Source organism: Podarcis cretensis, assembly GCF_951804945.1.
Source record: "Podarcis cretensis genome assembly, chromosome: 5".
Taxonomy (NCBI): Eukaryota; Metazoa; Chordata; class Lepidosauria; order Squamata; family Lacertidae; genus Podarcis; species Podarcis cretensis.
Window position 1 is genome coordinate 43,956,222 of NC_137174.1, and position 20,738 is coordinate 43,976,959.

Here is a 20,738-nt window from a genome sequence, read left to right on the forward strand (position 1 = left end):
AGTAGTGGTTCTTAACCTTTCATGGACCCATTTCAGAATCTGATGGAGGTTATGAATCTTCATGCACAAACCAAGTTCTGCATACAATTTATTGTATTGCATTGGAATTCATTTATCTTTTTTGCACCCGAGTTCATGGACCCATTGAAGTTCAACCACAGCCCACAGCTTAATAACTTCCCATATGGTATAGGGAAGGAAGTGAGCCACATCCACCTAACCTAATCTGCCCCTCCAAAATCCTGTCAACTGTTAGGCGTTCAAGCCTTGCTTTCCGCTCCCACTTCATCCCCCCCCCCTCGACCTACTTACCATTCTCTAAATCTTGGAAGCCTCCTGAGCATACATCTCTATCAGACCACTTTGTGTTTTCCTTCCCAAGAAAATAGGGACAGGATCACCCAAGTCTCATATTGGAGGGACTGATGCAGGATTTCCAGAACTTGAGTCTTCAGCTGATTTTGGACTACAATTCCCACCATCCCTGACCACTGGGTCCTGCTAGCTAGGGATAATGGGAGTTGTAGTCCCAAAACAGCTGGAGACCCAAGTTTGGCAAATTAAAGGATATTGGCTTTCGGTTCCCAAAGAATTCAAAATTCTCCATGGATCCTCCAAATTTTGTACCTAGGATACATGCAGCTTGAATACACGTGGAGGGGCTTCTCCTTCCCCACAACCATCACCACAATGTCATCTGATGGACCATTTCCCCCTGAGATGAGTAGAAAAGATGCAGCAACAGCATCCTTCCTTTCTATTGTAACTTTAAAATAAATAAATCTATGCTTGTTGTTGTAATCATCTTATATAAGCTGCTTTGTGCAATATGCCTGAAAGGGATATAAAAAAATACTGTAAATAAATAAATAAAGTTAAATTACTTTGCACAATTTTGTTATGTTTCTAGGGCTTCCAAGGAATTTGCAGAAAATGGATAATGACGCATTAGAAGGGCACCCATCTAAGCCATATAAGCTCCCACCTTAAGAGCCATGATTCGGAGTGATTTCTTTCTATCATGACCACACAGATGGTTTTGTTTGGAAATAGTTGCCAAAGGAGAAGCAAAGGTAGAAATACAAACCCTTGCAGTTCCACCTCTTGCCAACACATTGTCTCAAGTAGCCTTGGCTTTATGACTTTTCAAGCCAGGGGATCCCAGCTTTGGTGACATTACAAGAAGGCTGGGCGTCACGGGGTGTCAAACGACTGCACAGTGGACACATGACCATGTTTATGGAGTTCTATACACTCCATATGTATCCTTCTGCTGTTTTAGAAAGTTAAGGCTGGAAAGATATTAAAAAACCGGTGGGGGGGGGGGAACCTCAGTGAAAAAGGATTAAAATGCAACTGCAAGATAAATTGTTATTTGACCTTCTGTGCCCCCAGTAAGGCAATGCAATTCTTTAATGTAATAAATGTACTGGTTCAAGGAAGGAAATTAAAATGAGAGAGAGGGGGGGGGGGAATAATCCAATCCACTCCTTGCAGTACAGGCCCAGAGGTGCATCCCTATAGTGCAAGAGCATGCCAAGTAGTAGTTTAAAGCAATATAGTACAGAAGAGAAGTCACAAATCTTCGCAGATTCTCTAATAGGGTACAAAAATGGAATTGCCTTCTTTGACACTTGCTGCAGAAATTATCCACTGGCTGATTATCTATTCGTATGAGATGGCTGGTATGCGGAAAGGAAAATTATTTGTTATATATATAAAAAAAATCTCTGACATTTTGATGACACTAAAACCACTCCATCATGGGAAACTAAATGCAAATTGCTTCAAGTTCTACTTAAGGAAACTGCAGCCATGTTGGTTTCATTTGGGAGACAAGTTTGGTTTACAGTGGTACCTTGGGTTACATACGCTTCAGGTTACGTACACTTCAGGTTACAGCCTCCGCTAACCCAGAAATAGTGCTTCAGGTTAAGAACTTTGCTTCAGGATGAGAACAGAAATCGTGCTCCAGCGGTGTGGCGGCAGTGGGAGGCCCCATTAGCTAAAGTGGTGCTTCAGCTTAAGAACAGTTTCAGGTTAAGTACGGACCTCCGGAACGAATTAAGTACTTAACCTGAGGTACCACTGTACTGTAAACATTGTTTTTACAGCATATTGGCTGTTCTTGAGATGTAAAGATGGGTATATGTGGGTATGCAACAGAAGCTCCCACCTTTCACACAGGGCTGATTTGTTCTAGGGCCACATGCCTAGGGCAGCATGTGAAGTGCAACTCTAGGGTTGCAAGTCCCACATTTCCAGCTATAGACCTTCATCCTTCTCCATAGTTAACTTACGGGCTCAGTATGGCAAGGAAGAGATTGCTGAGAGCTTAAAATTAAACAAAAATGATGGTGCTCCAAAAGGGTTTTTTTCTGCTTTCTGGTGATGGTGCCACAATTTGAGGGTGGCTTTGAAATGCAAACTTTCTCAGTTGAAAAAGCAATCAACAATTATAAGCTGAACCTGAGCATTTGTCACTGTGATGTGAGCATCCACTGGTGTCACCAAACCTTACCGTTAAGGCCTGGTTGCTTCTGGATTGTGGATGCGGCAGCTAGACTGGTGACTGGGAGCGGCCGCCAAGACCATATAACACCTGTCTTGAAAGACCTACATTGGCTCCCAGTACATTTCTGAGCACAATTCAAAGTGTTGGTGCTGACCTTTAAAGCCCTAAGCGGCCTCGGTCCAGTATATCTGAAGGAGCATCTCCACCACCATCGTTCTACCCGGACACTGAGGTCCAGCACCGAGGGCCTTCTGGCGGTTCCCTCACTGCGAGAAGCCAAGTTACAGAAAACCAGGCAGAGGGCCTTCTCGGTAGTGACGCCCTCCCTGTGGAATGCCCTCCCACCAGATGTCAAAGAGAACAACAACTACCAGACTTTTAGAAGACATCTGAAGGCAGCCCTGTTTAGGGAAGCTTTTAATGTTTGATGTATTACAGTATTTTAATATATATTTTTGAAGCCGCCCAGAGTGGCTGGGGAAGCCCAGCCAGATGGGCAGGGTATAAATAATAAATTATTATTATTATTATTATTATTATTATTATTATTATTATTATGAGTGTGCTCAGGCCTAAAGTACGCAGGAGGAACCAGCAGCAAGAGTTGGGGGTAAGCTCTTCCCAGTTCTTTGAGTTAGCCAGAAGGCAAGCCTGGAGGAGCTCACCCATCACATCTATTATCCAACTTCTACAATGGAGAAAGGGTTTTTGGTTTGGTTTGGTTTTTGCTATTTCTACGCAACTGTCTCAAGCAAAGCTTTATGCAACACATCAATGTGCAGCTTAATGACTGCATATCCAGCTAGCAACTGTGTTCATAAATGATGCCTCTCACCTGACATTAAGAGTTCTTATTAATTCTTGAAGCAGCAGGAAGAAAGGGGAATCTGCTTGTTCCCAAGGTCAAATGTCATACCTGCCTCACCATGGATGAGATAGGGATCCCATTGGTGAATCAAAGAAACTGAGGCAGCACCTCCTTACGTCTTGGGTTATTTGAATATCTCAGTTGGCCAAGTAGTTGTTTCATTTTATACACACACATTTCTATGTTTATTATATTATTATCTCTAAAGCATCAGCTATGGACATTCCCAGGGCTTGACAGCACTTATCAGCACCAGCTTCCAAAGATGGTGTGAGTCAAAGAGAGTTATTTACATAATCTCCAGGGAGGCAAATGCATCCTGTTTTTTCCTTTGTTATTTTCTTTCATCTGTCTAATTTTTCTCACTTCGTTTCAGTTGCTTTTCTCTTCTCTCACAGTTTTGCCCTTCCCTGTAGCTATGATTACACTTTGCAGCCCCACTTGGCACCTTCTCTTGTTAGACTTGTCCTAATATGACCTGTGTGTCTATTTTTTCATTGTTGCCATCCCTTTCTGCTTGCCCTTTCACATGCTTGGAATTTTCTCCATCCTCATAATCTCTGTGCTCTCTCCCATCTATTAAAAGTCACTTATCTCCTGGTCCCTGGCTTCTCGTATTTGGTGGAAATAAATTTGGATTTATTTATTGGGATATGTATAACCCACCAAACATTAAAATAAAACACACATATATACATAGGCAACCACCATCAGTTCTGTAATAGTATAAATTAATTATAACAGAGTCTGAATCCATGAGCACTCTGAACCTTTATGCATAAAGAGTGCCCTAACTGCATTTTTGTATTTGCACAATACTCCTTTAGTTTTTAAAAATTTCAGCTATACTGCACCCAATGCACAGGTCACGAGGGCAGTAGGAGATGTAACACGCCTTCTGTAGTTTATCAGTTGCCTTTCTTTTTACATCATGATGGGTGTCTGTCACAGAAGAGGCTGAATGAATAGCCCCCAAAGAAACAGAAAATTACTTAAAACTAAATAAAAGCTTCCGCCAAATAATGGGGCGTGATTGATGGAGGTGGTTAAGACAAATGTGCTGACATTTGCCACTTAAAAAGAAGACAGATGAATGTTCCCATGTTGATCTTGTACAGTAGGGGAGCACATACCCATCAAAGAATGAAAGCAATCAAAAAACAACAACAACACATGCCATTGGAGGTGGAAGTTGTGTCACTCATTGCTAATTACATCACAAAAAGGTCCAAGTAGATTCCTGTGAAACTTGTGGAACCAGTCAGAACCACATTAGAACAAAGCTGGCAGTATAATTGCAGAGAGAAAAAACCCTTGGAGTGAAGTATTACACTGTTCAATCCCAAACTACTGTCCCTCAAATATGTATTTTCCCATGTTTTAAATATGCTATGAAGAATAAAAAAGTGACATCATGTTGCTTACCATGCAATTATTTAGGTGGCAGTTTTGAGGTGGGGTAAGTAAAGACTGGGGTGTTAAACCACAGAGCCTAGGGCTTGCAGATCAGAAGGTCGGCGGTTCGAATCCCCGTGACGGGGTGAGCTACCATTTCTCGGTCCCTGCACCTGCCAACCTAGCAGTTTGAAAGCACGTCAAAGAGCAAGTAGATAAATAGGTACTGCTCCAACAGGAAGGTAAACGGCATTTCCGTGCGCTGCTCTGGTTCGCCAGAAGCGGGTTAGACATGCTGGCCACATGACCCGGAAGCTGTACGCCAGCTCCCTCGGCCAATAAAGCGAGATGAATGCTGCAACCCCAGAATCGTCCGTGACTGGACCTAATGGTCAGGGGTCCCTTTACCTTTAAGTAAAGATCACGATTGCACATAATCACTTGAGAACCTCACATGCAGTGTCTGATTAGTTATTTCTATAACAGCCAGAAAGCATGAAGGAAAAAGCAAGAAGAAAATGCACCCATCCTCTGATGAGGTAACAGGAGGCTTAGGCTTTCTGTGAGAGTTTGAGGCCAAGGAAGGAAACTTAGAATTTAAACACACACATACACCAACTTTTTGCTCCACACCAATAAATTAATGTAATCTATCAAACTTCACACAAGCTAGATCTTTGGTATGGCACAACAAGATTGTCCTTAAGATATTTTTGCTTAGTTTTCAAGCTTTCATTTTTCAGATGTTTAGAAGAGCATAAAATACAATGCACAAAAGCTACCTCTAAATGTATAAACAACATAACAAAAACATATGAAATTCTTCTGCAAAATAAAATGGGATGGGATTATTGTCATACAATTTGTTTCCCTTTCCTACTTTGAACCCTAGTGGCAGGTCAATAATTTCCATGCTCCATCATAGTTACGACATTATTGCAGAGTAGCTTACAAAAATCATTATGCTCCATGATTTGATTTAACAGGATGCATCAAAATCTCGCTTTTCCCAGAGCTGTGTATCTAGTGGTGCTGAAATTTTTCTTTGCTAGTGATTTTCAATTTATTTTGTAAATAAAACAACTCAATCAGAAACTATTCACAAGGATACAAATGCTATTGTTTGTCTATTGGCCAATAATCACCGCTATGACCAAGGGGAGCATTTGTCATAGTCTGCATAGTAGAGGTATACTTATCCTTCACAAACAAAGCTAGAAGTGTTATGCTGAGCTGAGTCTTATTAGAAATTCATGTTAACACCTCTTGGAAGGGAGGTAAAATGTTAGCATATATAATCCTTTTTAGTCTATCAGATTCAACAAAGTCCATTAATTATGTGGTGCATTTAATTAAGGATAGCTAGATGTCAGACAATGGTAGAAAAGACTGATTTGAATGATCATGTTATTTAACCCGTCCTGCAGTTCCCTTAAGACCTGCAATATCATTGCTTTATAACCCCACCCTTTGCATACCTATTTACATACTGCCCATGTGACTTGGGTTGCAATCCTATACACACTTACCAGGGAGTAAGTCCCACTGAACTAAACTGGATTTACTTCTGAGTAGATATGTATAAGATTACACAGTTAAGTATTTCATTAGGGTTTCTAAATATTTTATGGTGCTTCCAGGAGCAGTGATATGTACTGCAAACAGCAATTATTAATTTTCAAGTCCTGGGGAAATAGAAGTTAAAACATCAACTGACAACTAGATAAGACAGTGCCGCCTCATTGATATTACAATTTATTGTCAACTTCTAGAATTGAATAAAAAGATCCTCTGCTTCTTCTTGCTGACAGTCCCAACCCAATTACCTGCTTTTCATAACAGAACTCTAGCCAGAGGTGCTTTATTTGCATCAGTAGTTTTGTGTTAGCAATCATGTGTATTATCCATTTGTTTATTTTATATCCTTGTGTGTTTTTTATATTTTATTTGGAGGGCTCTGTTTGCTTTTTATGACACAAGATGGATATACAAATGGATGTTGCATATTGCTGAAAGATAGATTTGCACAATAATTTTACTTGGTTGCAAGTTCTTTGAGGATACTTCTCTTAGCTACTTCTGGGAAGTAAGATTAAGACAGAAAGAAAACATTTGTACACACACACACACACAGAGAGAGAGAGAGAGAGAGAGAGAGAGAGAGAGACCACGATTAGATTATTTTATGGAATAAATTATAACAAAATGGTAACTGCTACTAACTGTTGTGTTTTACACATTAGATGCATTCATTATATTGGCCACGGTAGCTAGAGATTCCATGTTCAGATCTAAATATTGGGAAGGAATAACACGGAAGGCCTTGTCTATTATGGCTTACCTAGAAATATCCATAGAGCACCTGGCTGGTACCTCATTGTGGGTAACAGAACGTGGGACGAGATAGTCTAAAACAGCAGGACTGTTCTTATGTAGTCTCCTGTCAGAAGCCATGGGAATTAAACTGGGAGCGCTTGGCTCCCCATGTGGTCAGCCCCCCAGAAATGCATTTGGGGGCATCTTCCTACACTGGGAAGTATTCTCAGGGTCGGTATTGGCCCTGTCTACCCAAGTTGGCTAGTGGTCCTCTGAAATAGGAAAGACCTATTAGAGTCTTCCTGCTCAAGTTCTTCTGTGTTTGTTTGCTGATTGGCTCCTGACCTGGTTCCACAGGTGTGGCTCCTGCTTTGACCTCCTAGACTCCCAGCACAGTTTCTGACAGCTGCCTATGGCAGATGGATGCAGGATACATGCTTGTATGCAAAAACAGTAGGAATACCTACTTGACTAAAGGCTACATCTGGATGATCAGCATGGGGATTGTGACAAACTTTACGTGGCCTCTGGGCATACCAAATCAGTGCACTTGATCCTGTAAAGTACTGCAGCTATTTCTGCCCTTAGGCTTTGGTCTCCTTTGAGGTATGCATCCTGGATATGGTACAGAGCATTGGAGCTGCACTAGCCTTGCAAAATGCTCCATGAAAGTAGGAAAGACATAACCTTTCATTAACATCCCAAATGTGCAAAGCTTTTAGCCTTCCCAGACACTGTGAGTGTGCAGAGTTAAACCTAAAGCTTCTGTGCAGAACATAGGCAGTTAATCATTTGAGACACGGCTTTCACTGTACAACTTTTGCACAGCGCAGCTTTGCAGATAACAGCACCAATTCAAGCAAACTTCTTATTTTGACTCCCCCCCCAAAAAAAAATACAGCACTGGTGGAAATATTATCATCTCATGTGCATGATTTTAAATGTATGTGTATGATAGAAATAATTTGAACAATGAAGATAAGCCAGGTATACCCAATGTGTGATTATCCTGTGTGTAACTGAGGTTCAAAACTCCACTCAATTATGTATAGGTTGCTGGGTGATACTGGGCCGATTTCTCAATCAAACCTACCTCACGGGCTGTTGTGAAATGGCCATCTCATGAGAAGAGAAGACTCCCTGGAAAATACCCTGATGTTGGGAAAGATTGAGAGCACAAGGAGAAGGGGACGACAGAGGACGAGATGGTTGGATAGTGTTCTCAAAGCTACCAGCATGAGTTTGACCAAACTGCGGGAGGCAGTGGAAGACAGGAGTGCCTGACGTGCTCTGGTCCATGGGGTCATGAAGAGTCGGACACGACTAAACAACAACGTTTGCTTTTGTGTGTGTGCAATCTTGTAGGCTACCCTGAACTCCTTGGAGAAAGAGCTTTCCATAAAAATGGAGAAACAGAACAGGGTGTGCCAAACCAAGAGTGATGTAATTTAGAACAAAAACAATGGCTCACAAAATGGATACTACTTTTCAGGCTTGCTTTCAGATGCTAAAACCACAAAGGATGTGCAAAGAAGGGAGATGAGGTGAAATAAAAGATTAAGATAAAGGATGCAAATTGTGATGCCTTGATTTCATCTGACTAGGCTTGTCCCTCCCCTCCCCACCCCCACCATGAGACTGCTCTCCCTTACATTAGCAGGAGCAGGACCAAACCTGCTAAATCAGTTATTGCTACTTGTGGCTGTTATTCTGCCCGACGACAAAGTGGAGAGAAGCTGTAAAGACGAAGGCAACTCCCATCATAGAAAATCTTTACTTACAAAGTAATTACCTACTCTGGTGCCAAGACTGAGTTCATGTAATCAATTCTCCAAGGAATTGCAACCCGATAGGATTTCCAAGGTTATTTGTTCACACAAACACCTCCCCTCTCCCCAGTTTGGTGAACCTGATATGCACTCTTGTAATATTTAGCTGTTGAAAAGTAATATTGCCTTACATGTGATTCTGCCATATATCAGGTGCATTTTGCACAGGAAACTATGGGAGAATGACATGAACATGTATTTTATTTCCTGCTGGATTAACATTTCCCTAGAAAAACTGATCATGTAAACTCAGTGACAACAGAAAAGGTTTAGCTCTGAGGATTATTAATCTCATGTCATTCTTACAGCACACAGCAGAAAGAAAGAAAGAAAGAAAGAAAGAAAGAAAGAAAGAAAGAAAGAAAGAAAGAGAAATAAGAGTATATTTCATGTAACAGTTGTTTGAGAATGATATAGGACTTCATGTTTTCAAATTAAAGTGCTGTGAAATATTCCTGCCTCACACATTGTAGGTCTGCTGTAAAAAGGGAGCTAATTTAAACTTTGTTGATATGACTAATAAGGTTAGATAATTGTCTTTCTGGCAGGTAATTTAAACAGCAGGATAGCAATCCTTGTGTGAGTGCCTTTTTGAATGGAAAGAAGATAGTCTAGCCACATTTCTTTCCAGGGCTGCACAGCTGTAACTTGATGGTAGTTTACATGCAAAAGGTTCTAGGTTCAAAACCCAGGCAAGACTAGGAAAAATCACAGTCTGAAACCCTTGGAAGCTACTGCCAGTGTAGACTTTACTGAGCTAGATCAACCAATAATCGGATGCAGTATAAGGAGCCTCTCAACGCCACTATTAGGAATGAGAAACTGAGAAGGGATGCCAAAGAACTGAATATTCTGGTAGCAAAATCAGGGCTAGATGTATAGCCTACTTTGAGCAGGATGACAATTGAATCTGCTTGCAACATCCCAGCAATGACAGAAGGGAACACCAAGCTTTCTTTGGCAATGTGTTCTGTTCATGGCTCCATTATTTCCTTATAGGCATGCAGGTGGCAAAACTATAGATGTAGGTCGCAGGTTGTGGGTTTACATGTTGTGTCGGTCTGCTTCATACAGATAAAATAAAATTTGCTTTGAGAATCTTCCTTGGACAAAAGAAAAGCATAGTTTGGTACTCTGTAAACAAAATGTACTTACCATCTGAAAGCCTCTGGTACTGGTAGAATGAAACTCGCACTGCATCATATCGAAGAATATTGGGATGGTAGCTTTTCTAAGTTCAGTTTCAGGGATCAGTGTCATTTCTAACATAGGCCCCACCATCTCAGGAATGAACTTGATTTTATGTTGGCCTGCAGAGAGAAAACCACCTGAATTTAGAAGAAGGGGCTTAATTACAGCCAAGGCTCTTCAGTTTTCAGAATCAAAATTTGTTCTGAAAAAGAAAGGCAGGCAATAGTAAATAATAGTATTCTGAAGATATACAGAGCACATTTGCCATAGCACAAAAAGCAACTTGCAAACCATCCAGGTTTTACAAAGCAGAACCTCAAAATGAGATGTCTTAGCCAGAGTTTAAGCCCTTTAGGGTGGACTCTTAGACAGTGCTTTTTGTAGAAAAAAAAATCAAAATAATATTTAAACAACACTGGATAATACCTGCCAATATCTTTAAACTAAAAAAGGTACCCCCTCCCCAGCCTAGCTCATTATTGTCTCATTACTGTCAATCTATTCACCATCAAGTTCATCACCTGCTGAGTCAGCATTCTTTTTATCTAAATTTAGTCGGAACTAGAACAAATATTAAGTAACAACACTTAATTCAAATTTCCTAAATTAACATTAAGCAAGTCTTCACAGTAATTTGCCTTCTTTGTCTGTAGTATATTTTGACAATGCAGTTACAAAGTTGCCTCCTTATAGATAGACTCTTAGGATAATCTTAAATAACTTCCAACAAGTGGAAGACAACCCTTATTCTTCTCAATACAGATTGATAATACAAGCTGATGTGCTAGTTTAAGTTACCAGTGGTGAAAGAGAGGGAGAGAGAAATTGAATTCTTAGAAATATTAATTAATAGTTGTTCAACAGAAGTAGCATTTGAAACTTTTTTTGTAAATATATGATTAAAGGCACATACATTGAATCATACAGTATTTAAATTACACAAAAATGAAAGATGTGATAAATATTGCTGGTGTTTTCAAAACATTTATCTGCTGTATTTTTAATCATAAGTCTATTATTTCATTATCACTACGAACATCTCAAGATATGAAGCTGAATATAAGCTAGGGCTACAGTAAGTAACACTTCAGGTATTTGATTATCAAAAATTTTAATTATACACCTGTTTAGCACTTACTTCATCCTGACTCACACTCCATATGTAGAAACAAAGTTAAGTTCCAAGCAGAAACAAGAATTTCAAAAAAGATCTATGTAGGAATGATTACCAAATATATTTTGAAGAAGCATATAGGGTTGGCTAGTCACATAGCATAAATCTGATGTTCTTGTAGACTTCTGGACATAGAAAATAAGTTTGAAATGAACTCAGAACTGCTTAAGAATCACTTGGCTTCATCTCTTATAAACTTAGTAGTTTTATTGACTGGGTGGAGGTGGGAAGGCTCTCTTTTGATGGTAATGTACTTTGCCATGCACTCTTCAAAATGAGATAAGCCAACCCTGCTGCATTTGGGAGTTGTTATTCCGCTGAATGGAATCTGGACTTCTGCCTCAAAGTTGTTTCCTTATGGCACCACACAAGCTCTGAAGCTTTGCAAACACGGCACCAGACAGAAGAGCAGCAGTCAACACCAGCTGGTTAGGCACACAAGGTGTACCAAAGTAGAAAAAATGTTTAGGGAACAAAGTAGGAGGGTGAGGCAAGAACCCCAACAATAGCTAAATGAGGACTGAGCATGCTTAGTTGCCCTACAATGTCTTGGGAAGGGAGGAAATGAAAACTGAGGGGGAAGGAAACTGAAGAGTATTCTGTAAAAGAACTAGGATGAATGGAATACTGAACAGGAGCACTGTACACAGCAAGGCTTTGTTGCAGGCCCCACTTGTATTTTTATATTTCTTGAGCAATAGCGATCTTGAACTTAAAGCTATTCACATTGGTGACCACCACCATATCTTCTGAGCTATGAAAACTGTCACATCTACGAAACATTCCATAGCTTAATTATGTTCTCTGTCTAATTCATTTATCTAGGGACCTATATCGAAAGGAATCAAGAGATGTCTTCAGGGCTCGAGTCTGGCTTAGGTCAGCACTAAAGTAATAAGTCACCAATGCCCGTGAAGTTAACTCTTTATTCAAGGGGCAAAAATACAGCTCAGGCCTAGTGGTCTCAGCAACCGTTCCTGGTAGGTTTTGCCCTGATTACAAACTTGTGAGGACTGAAGGCCCCCACCTTCCCACCCCTCTCTAAGGCTCCTTCTCTCCAAGGTTCCCCCCCCCAATGCAGTTTCAAACTGCATCTGCACACAACTAAACTCTGTTCTGCTCTTTTCATTTTTGTGTGTGTGTTCTTGGAGACCGGGGGAGGGGAGCTGGTTGCAGCAAGAGGGGGAGACTCCCTGAATTCTTCACCAGCCTCTTGACCATCCTCTACTTCAGCCTCAGAGACTGAACTACACTCTGCCACAAACTCTTCCTGCTCACCAAACCCTGTTGCCCATCCAGCTTCTGACACCTTCCCCTTAGTCTTCTCCCTCTGGCCATTTGTTGTCATCCTACCACCACTGCTGGCTCTAAGGCCTTTTTTGCCTGGGGGTTCCCTAGGGAGTTCCCTGGCTGTTGCCTCCCTCCACTCTTCTGCATCCATCCAGTCCATGACAGATGTGCACTTTGCTTATAACTACAGTATTAGCTGTTCATAGATACCCTTGAACAGGACACAGCTCCAAAAAGAAATAAAAGTCTACATATTACAAAAAAAATTGTAATAGCGCTATTATAGTTGAGCATACTCTTAAGCAGAATATTCAGCAGTAAGCCAGGAAAAGCTTTTTTAAAAACATGAAAACAGTATAAAGATTTATTTCTATTTCATTATTACTACCATTCAGTCTTCCAGGTGACAGTTCTTTTGTACTATACCTGAAAACTGTCAGAGCAAATAGATCAGAAAATGAATTATAGTGACACAATGTTATTTGTCAGGGAGACCATCAATGCCACGAAGTTCCTGTTCTGTCACAAGGCTCCAAGTTTAGGGATTGAATTTCAAGACAGAAAGAAAAATGGCTGGTTTCGAAGTAAATCCATGAGAGAAGCATATTGCCGTAACAAGGCATTCTAAACCTTTGATTACCATTTTTTTTAAAATATAGAGAATGCCCTTGGTCCAAAGCGACAGCACTAGCAAGGCTTCCCTATGCAATTCAATCAAAGGTACACACCCACTTGCGCAGTGTTGGCCAATCCATCAAAGCAAATGGGAGTGGGAGCAGCATGCATGGAGCTCCCATGATCACAAGGAACTGACATATCAGGGAGCAAGTGGGGAATGTCTTTCTAAACGAAAAGGAATATCTGAGCTTGGCAATAATCTTGAACACCACAAAATAAAAGAAAGCTTTACATCCCCATTTTATAAAGGGTGGTGGTGGACGAGCCCTTCACTTGTTCTCTTTGTACACGTTCTAACATCTAATTCATCTCAAAATTAGAATTTTGTGGGCATCAGAAGAAATCAGGGGGAATCAGCTGTAAAGCCCTTCATCCCCCCCCTTTTTGTCACTTGTACGGTGCCTCCTATTAAATCCTTCCACATAGGTCTAACTGGCAGAAATCTTAAATCAATGCAGAAGGAGGTGGCTCCCTAGGAAAGTAATGCTTGAGAAAAACGTGTACCACGTGGAGAAAGAAAGAAAGAAAGAAAGAAAGAAAGAAAGAGCAATTAGAAAATATTACAATGTGTATAATCACACTGCAAATCTTCCTTCCTCAGCTGCCTGAAGGCCATTTAGCTTATCAGTTCAGCTGCAGTGTTTGATGGCAGCTTTCCCCAGAGTTTACTTTATTCTGCAGTGGTGGATTGGAGGAAAAACAAGTAGAAAAGCTTATGAGAACTGCAGAGTCAGCAGCCCCACAGTTTTGGATGATAAACATATCGTTCCACAAATCAGCTATGCAGCATATCTGATATCTAAGATACCCTGCAGATTCTCAATCATGTTCAGCTGGAAACTCAGGGCCTTTCATCCCCCTTCCCATAACCAATTATCTTCAGGCTACGTAAATCATTCTCAACCAAGATTGGCGTGAAGGGTCACCTCCCTTGGGGTTCTGGTTGGAGAAGGCGGAGGATGCAATCCAAAGTCATCCAATGATGCTAAAGAGCTTGGTTTCAAGCTGAAGTAGTGCCTCTTCAAATTCCTTGTAACTTTCCTTAAGAGGTAGTAGTACCCTGGCAGCCACCAATCCTTGCACTGGGATATAAGAACACTGGGTGCTAGCCAGTTAAGTTTTCTTCCAAGCCTTGCCCAACCCTCCGACCCTAGGAGTTCTCATAAGGGAGCAGGTCCTGGAGGAAGAACTGTGAGGGGAGAGACTTCGTCAGGCAAGGCCTCCTTCCACCTGCCTTGCCCAACCCTCTAGTCTCTGCTTCTCAGTTTGTATTGTATTATTTTATTTACTGTGGCTTGCCCTTGTTTTATTGATTATAGTTTAGAATTATTTATTGTAACTGTTGAGTGGATTTCTGTTTAACTTTTATATGTTATTATTATTTAATACTATTCTAATGATTGTTGAATGTTACTTTTTTGATGTAGGTTGCCTATTTTAAAGTTTTATTGTCTCATTTTTGTATTGCATTAGATTGTTAGAAGATGTACATTTTTTGTTTCTTCAGCTTGTAAACCGCCTTGAGTATTGTAAGATAGAAAGACGGTATACAAATTAAAAAGCGATGAAAACGAACTTAGGGCTCATCCAGATTTCTGCTTGCCCTGCCCTGCCACTCACCCCAAGGGAAACGCTATCTTTAATGCTGAATCGGAGCAATCAGGTTTTCTGCAGACTGATGTTTGCTTCAATTTCGGTGCTAAAGAGCCGGAAAAGTGACTGAGAAAACAGAAAACAGGCTGGAAGACAAACATGGCAGAAGTGCTGCAGGTGACTGCGGCAGCTCCCTCACCCTCCATGTCTCTCGGTTCTATGCAGAGTGTGCGATGCTCCTCAGGGCATCCCCCTCAAGCTCTCCCACAAACGCCCCTGTTTACAAGTCCTGTTCATGAGCTCCCCGAAGCTGCGATCAGCTAAGCAGAACTGCTGCTAGCTGCTAGCTCTTCCCCCAACTCACTTCCTCTCCTTTTATCCAGCAAACTAAATTTTGCAATTAGATGAGTAATTTGGATTCCCCTTGTTGTCAGTGGGAACTAAGTGCCCATACGTGACTGCGTGTAACTTGAGTATTTCTGAAGCCAATGTGATTGAGCTCATAAACTAAGATCTGCAGTGTTTTTCTTGGTGCCTGGTTTTATCAGTTTATAATTTACTCTTACTCTGCTGGAAAACAGATGCTTTTAAATTCATATTATCATTAGTATGCTGCGCCTTCCCTATGCGAATAAAAGCATGGTAATTTAAATTCACAGACTGCAATCCTGCAATTAATTACCTGTGCAAATCAATGGGCTTTTGTGTGTGTTAACTGCATGCAGGATACCAGATTTAATTTGTACATTAAAATGAAATCATTTTCTATTACAACTGATGTATTTTCCCAGCTCCTGTGAATTTTGAGTGTCTCTAACCCCAGTGCCAGTACAGTGTTATTGTTATTGTTGCCTCTGGGACAGTGTGGTACAGCAGTTAGAAGAGTGGACTAGGACTAGGGATAAAGATTCAAATCTATACTAAGACTGACCTTGGACTAGTCACTATGTCTCAGCCTAAGCTGCTTCATAGGGTTATCGTTACAAAGCTAGACATAACGTGTGAGACGCAATGTATGCTGCCTTGAACTCATTGGACAAGAAGTGGGATATAACTGCAATAAAGTAAATTTGAACAGATTAACACTGCTTTCTTTGATATTTTTCACACCTACAGCCCACTAAGGTGCACAATTCCCCCTCCCCAGATGTTGGTATTCAAGTATTCTCACTATTCAGAAAAAAAACACTCCTCCTTACACTGTCACCAGTCCCTAGCAATAACTCAAAATGATGCATCTTCAGAACCTTGAGCATGTGCACTTGATCTATATCATGATGCCACAATACAGTAAGTAGGCATCACCTTTTAATGAAATGGGCCTAAAATCCAGGGCGGCGGCGGGGGGGGGCGCGAATACAATCAACGCTCAACTGTGCTCAACTTTTCCAGCTGTTTGGTACTAATAAAACAACTGATCTCACATTCACAGTCCACTGACCCACCTGCAAAAATTGGAGCAGATTTTCCTGCAGCCCAGCCTTAATATGTACTTTCTTATAGGCTGCTCTGAACTTTATGTGTGCGTCCCCCCACCAGCATGCTTCTGTTAACCTACTATTTACAAATAGTACAACAGCACCCAGGCTGTTATTATTTTTTTACTGAATGTTTTGGGTTAAAGCACATATTTTCCAGGATTTGTTAAAGACTCTAACACTGTCATTGCCAGAGAAATGACTTGGAGATGAGCCCTCTTAACGCTGTTACCCAAAATAAAAAGACCAGTTCGTCTGGTGTGTTAACTGGAATCTCAGACAGCTTTGGGAGAAGGGGATGGCTAAATGAAAGTTGTGACTTAAATCCAGAAATGCAGTTAGGAATAGAGACAATGATGTAATATGGTTATGAAGAATCCATGAGTGATGTTATTAAGGCAAAAAAGGGGGGTGGGAGAATCTTATTGGTTTTCTATAGAAGCTGCTGTTGGGAAGCCAGAGAAAACATTCTTGGAAAAATAGTTTTAGATATTACAAATAAAAATAAAAATCAGCAATGCATGCCAATAACACAAGCATGTCTTTCACCAGGGAATTATGATGGGAATAAACTGCATTTTAAGAGATGGCAATGGTATTAACAGCGAATTACAGAGATTATGCGAGCAAAATGCCGGGCTGGAGGAGTAGAAGGAAATTTACAGAGTACATGCTGTTCTGGCAAATGAATCTTTTCTTACCATGAATGAGGAAAATGAAGTGATTAGGGAGAAAAGACACCAACTGAGATTTGACATATCCCACCTGCAGGATCAACTGGCACAGTGTCAGCAGGAAGAGGGAGAGAGAATGACATGAAATACCCTATTGGCAAGCCAGCTCAGCCCAGCGGTTCCATCGACCAACGTATTGCTTGGATACCCAATCGCTTTCAGCGGTTTGAGACTGGCTTCAAAAACAAAACAAAAAACCCCTACTGGCTCATCCTCTGAAACCTACTGAACTGTGTGACAGGGCTACTTTGAACCCTGGTCACTAAACGCAGAAGGACAAGGCAATCAGAGTAAAGGTAAAGGTAAAGGACCTCTGACAGTTAAGTCCAGTCGCAGACGACTCTAGGGTTGCGGTGCTCATCTCACTTTACAGGCCGAGGGAGCTGGCGTTTGTCCGCAGACAGTTTTTCTGAGTGATGTGGCCAGCATGACTAAGCCGCTTCTGGCGCAATGGAACACCGAAACCAGAGCAGCGCACACAAACACCGTTTACCTTCCCGTAGGAGCGGTACCTATTTATCTACTTGCACTTTTTTGGCGTGCTTTCAAACTGCTAGGTTGGCAGAAGCAGGGACCGAGCAATGGGAGCTCAACCCGTCATGGGGATTCAAACCGCTGACCTTCTGATCGGGAAGCCCAAGATGCTCAGTGGTTTAGACCACAGCGCCACCCGTGTCCCTCAATCAGAGTACTATTGTTCAAACTATTCAGTGAAGCTATTCAACCACTTTGAAGGAATGGAGCCCCATGCCAAAAAATAATTGAAACCTGTTTATCTGGGGGGTGCTTTTGGCAGATATTTAAAGTATGTTGGTAGCTAGAGGTCTTTCCTCCAACATAAGATGAGTCTATCCCAGCACAGGCATCAGCATGTGAGGTGATTATGGTGACTGAGCTAAAGAAGCAAAGTGACAGTTATTAACTCCTGATCACATCTGAGGAAGTAGCAAGATAATTAGTGCAGATATTAATTAACAAAGAAAATAATTCCCTGAGACTGAGATTCTGTGGCTGCCAGGACTCCTAAAGATTTTTCAGGGAAACTTCTCCAGTACTTTAATACTATCTATATACTTACTGTACTTCTTATAAACAGAACCTATATGGATTGTTGCCCACAACAAACTGATTGAAATGGTCAACATGCCATTTTATTATGACTTTATTATTTTATTCATGTGTTGTAAATTACCATGGTAACAATTTATTTCACATTACTAATGTCTTATTTGGTATTATATTAGGAATTCAACTCTGATGTATCATTTGTAAAAAAAACATATACTAATTCATTCTGTTATTTCAGCATTATCACTGCATGATCTCAATGCAAGGCTGTTGAGCAAGCAAGCAAGCGGATGGATAATCTGAGTATGAAGCATAATTTTTTGTGGACTGCTCATGATCTTAGAAGGTCTTTTTCTGCTTAACAGAGACAGGTGGATTTCAAAATAGAACTTATCAGAGTATGGAAGATTCAATTACGCAGATTTGTGTTGAAGAAATTATAGTTTTACTTGATCCTAAAGTTCTGCTTTTTAGCAACCTTGGCAATTCCTAGATTTTGTTGGTAACATTTTTAACTTTAACTTTTTTTAAAACTGCATTTCCCTCCTCGTTTTTCTGATAAACAAACAGTTTACTAATGTTTGTATAAATCTTAACCATAACACTCTTTCCCAGTAACATGTAGGTCATTTGGATCAACTACCATCAACTTTTGAATCCCAACCTGCAACCTGGAATACACTTTTGACATTTTTTAAACCATGTATGTAAGGATATATTTTTTAAAAAATACTTTTCTTGCTCTCTTATTTATAATCCTTCCCTTATTATCAGAAAAAAAGGCCATTTTAGTGCTGAGGTGGTCCCATCTTAGGTTGGGGGCAAGAAATCCACCTACCCCAAAATTGCAGAATAAAAAAAGAGGAGATGGTGCCATCAGCCTGTGCTTACTCCCTCACGGCTCTTCAGAAGCAGCATATTTCAGCATGTGAAAGGTAGCAACCATGTCATTTCCCAGCTGCAGTTGCTGCTTGATTTATCGTGGTCAGCAGGGCCTCCCACCTGCTCTGAGACCATTTGATGGCAGCTGGGAAATTCCTAAAGTCAGCAGCTTGATTATTGTGGCAGTCTGCACTGATTTTTTTTTTTTAATTGCAATCAGAATAATGAAAACCAGATAGTTTGAGAATACAGTGGTACCTCGGGTTAAGTACATATTCGTTCCGGAGATCTGTTCTTAACCTGAAACTGTTCTTAACCTGAAGCACCACTTTAGCTAATGGGGCCTCCTGCTGCCGCCACGCTGCCGGAGCACGATTTCTGTTCTCATCCTCAAGCAAAGTTCTTAACCCGAGGTAATATTTCTGGGTTAGTGGAGTCTGTAACCTGAAGCATATGTAACCTGAAGCATATGTAACCTGAGGCACCACTGTAAAGGACAAGACACCAGGATTTAAACCGTATCTGTATACTAAAGCCAACGCTGTTGGCTTTTTCAGTGGCTTTGCCTGGCCATGCCTGGGTAGAAGAAAACATGAGGGTGGGAGTTGAAAGATGTGGGTTCATTGTATGGAGTTGAAATACACCAGGCATTCTTGGAGAAACAAGTTACTCAGCAGCCTGAGTTCCATGTCTTCCTTTGCTCACATGAAGCCAGTCCTTTTAATGACTGCACATGTGATATCAAAAGGACTTAGGTCCAAGTACTCTATCTTGGATCAGGATGTGTGTGCAATGGAACACTCAAAAATAGATTTTTGGTAGTAATTGACTGGAAGAGCTGAGCTTAGTTTACTCTTTTAAAATGAGACATTCCGGGTATATGTCTGTCACTTGTATATTATTATGTATTTAGTTTATCCTGGTCTCTACTCACTAATGCACTCAAGTCTTTCTTAATAAAAACAGAACCGAGCTATTCCCCAAAAGCATTACTAAAGTCTTATTTTCCTTCCCTACATAACGCCATAGTTCAAACAGAGTGCACTTCCAAATCATAGAAAGATGAATGTGAATTCTCTCTTTCATCACAAACTCATGTAATAATCAGAAGATATATCAGAGTTTGACTGCTTCATTGTTTCGTATTAAACACTCTACAATTCTGGCTGATTATACATAAGGTTGCTGCTTTCTTTCTTTTTTCTGCATCAGAGTCATTTAAGAATATAGCAAGAGTAAGTTAGCCAATGTTCAGGTGAAAAGTAAGTAATATTGGCAGCTTTACAACATCAGAAACTCTCAGCTACTTAATTGATTCAGCTGTCATAATTTATATTATAGCAAATCCTGTATAATTCACTCAGAGCAAAGACATGGCTAAACATCAAAAGAGGTATAGTGTCCATATCAATGGAAATATTAGTATAAGGAGAATTTTTCTTATTGGTGATTACAGATAATTTAGTAATTACAGAGCTTTTATGCCAAAATCTGTGAAATCATTGAGAATGCTGCCTCTCCATATTACCTATGCACTTTCTAAAATACATCTAGAACTCTCTCTTTTTTTGGATGGTATGGTCACTCAATATTTCTAATGCCAATGGGAAGAGGGCTTTAAAAGTATTTCTTCCAGAGAACCTTGGTGTTAATCTGTGTGCCTGTTGATTATTGAAAACCATTAGAGTATCATTACCTACATTACATCTCAAAGGACTGTGTGAGAA

At 40.6% G+C, this 20,738-nt stretch overlaps 1 protein-coding gene across 2 annotated transcripts in view; it reads right to left on the reverse strand.

Moving 5' to 3' along the window:
* Positions 1-20,738, reverse strand: part of DOCK1 (dedicator of cytokinesis 1) — a 361,208-nt gene that overhangs the window by 67,491 nt on the left and 272,979 nt on the right. For both annotated transcript variants that reach the window (XM_079977122.1, XM_079977121.1), the window contains exon 33: positions 10,079-10,233. In XM_079977122.1, coding sequence (XP_079833248.1) covers positions 10,079-10,233 — 155 coding nt within the window. The remainder of the gene's footprint in view (positions 1-10,078; positions 10,234-20,738) is intronic.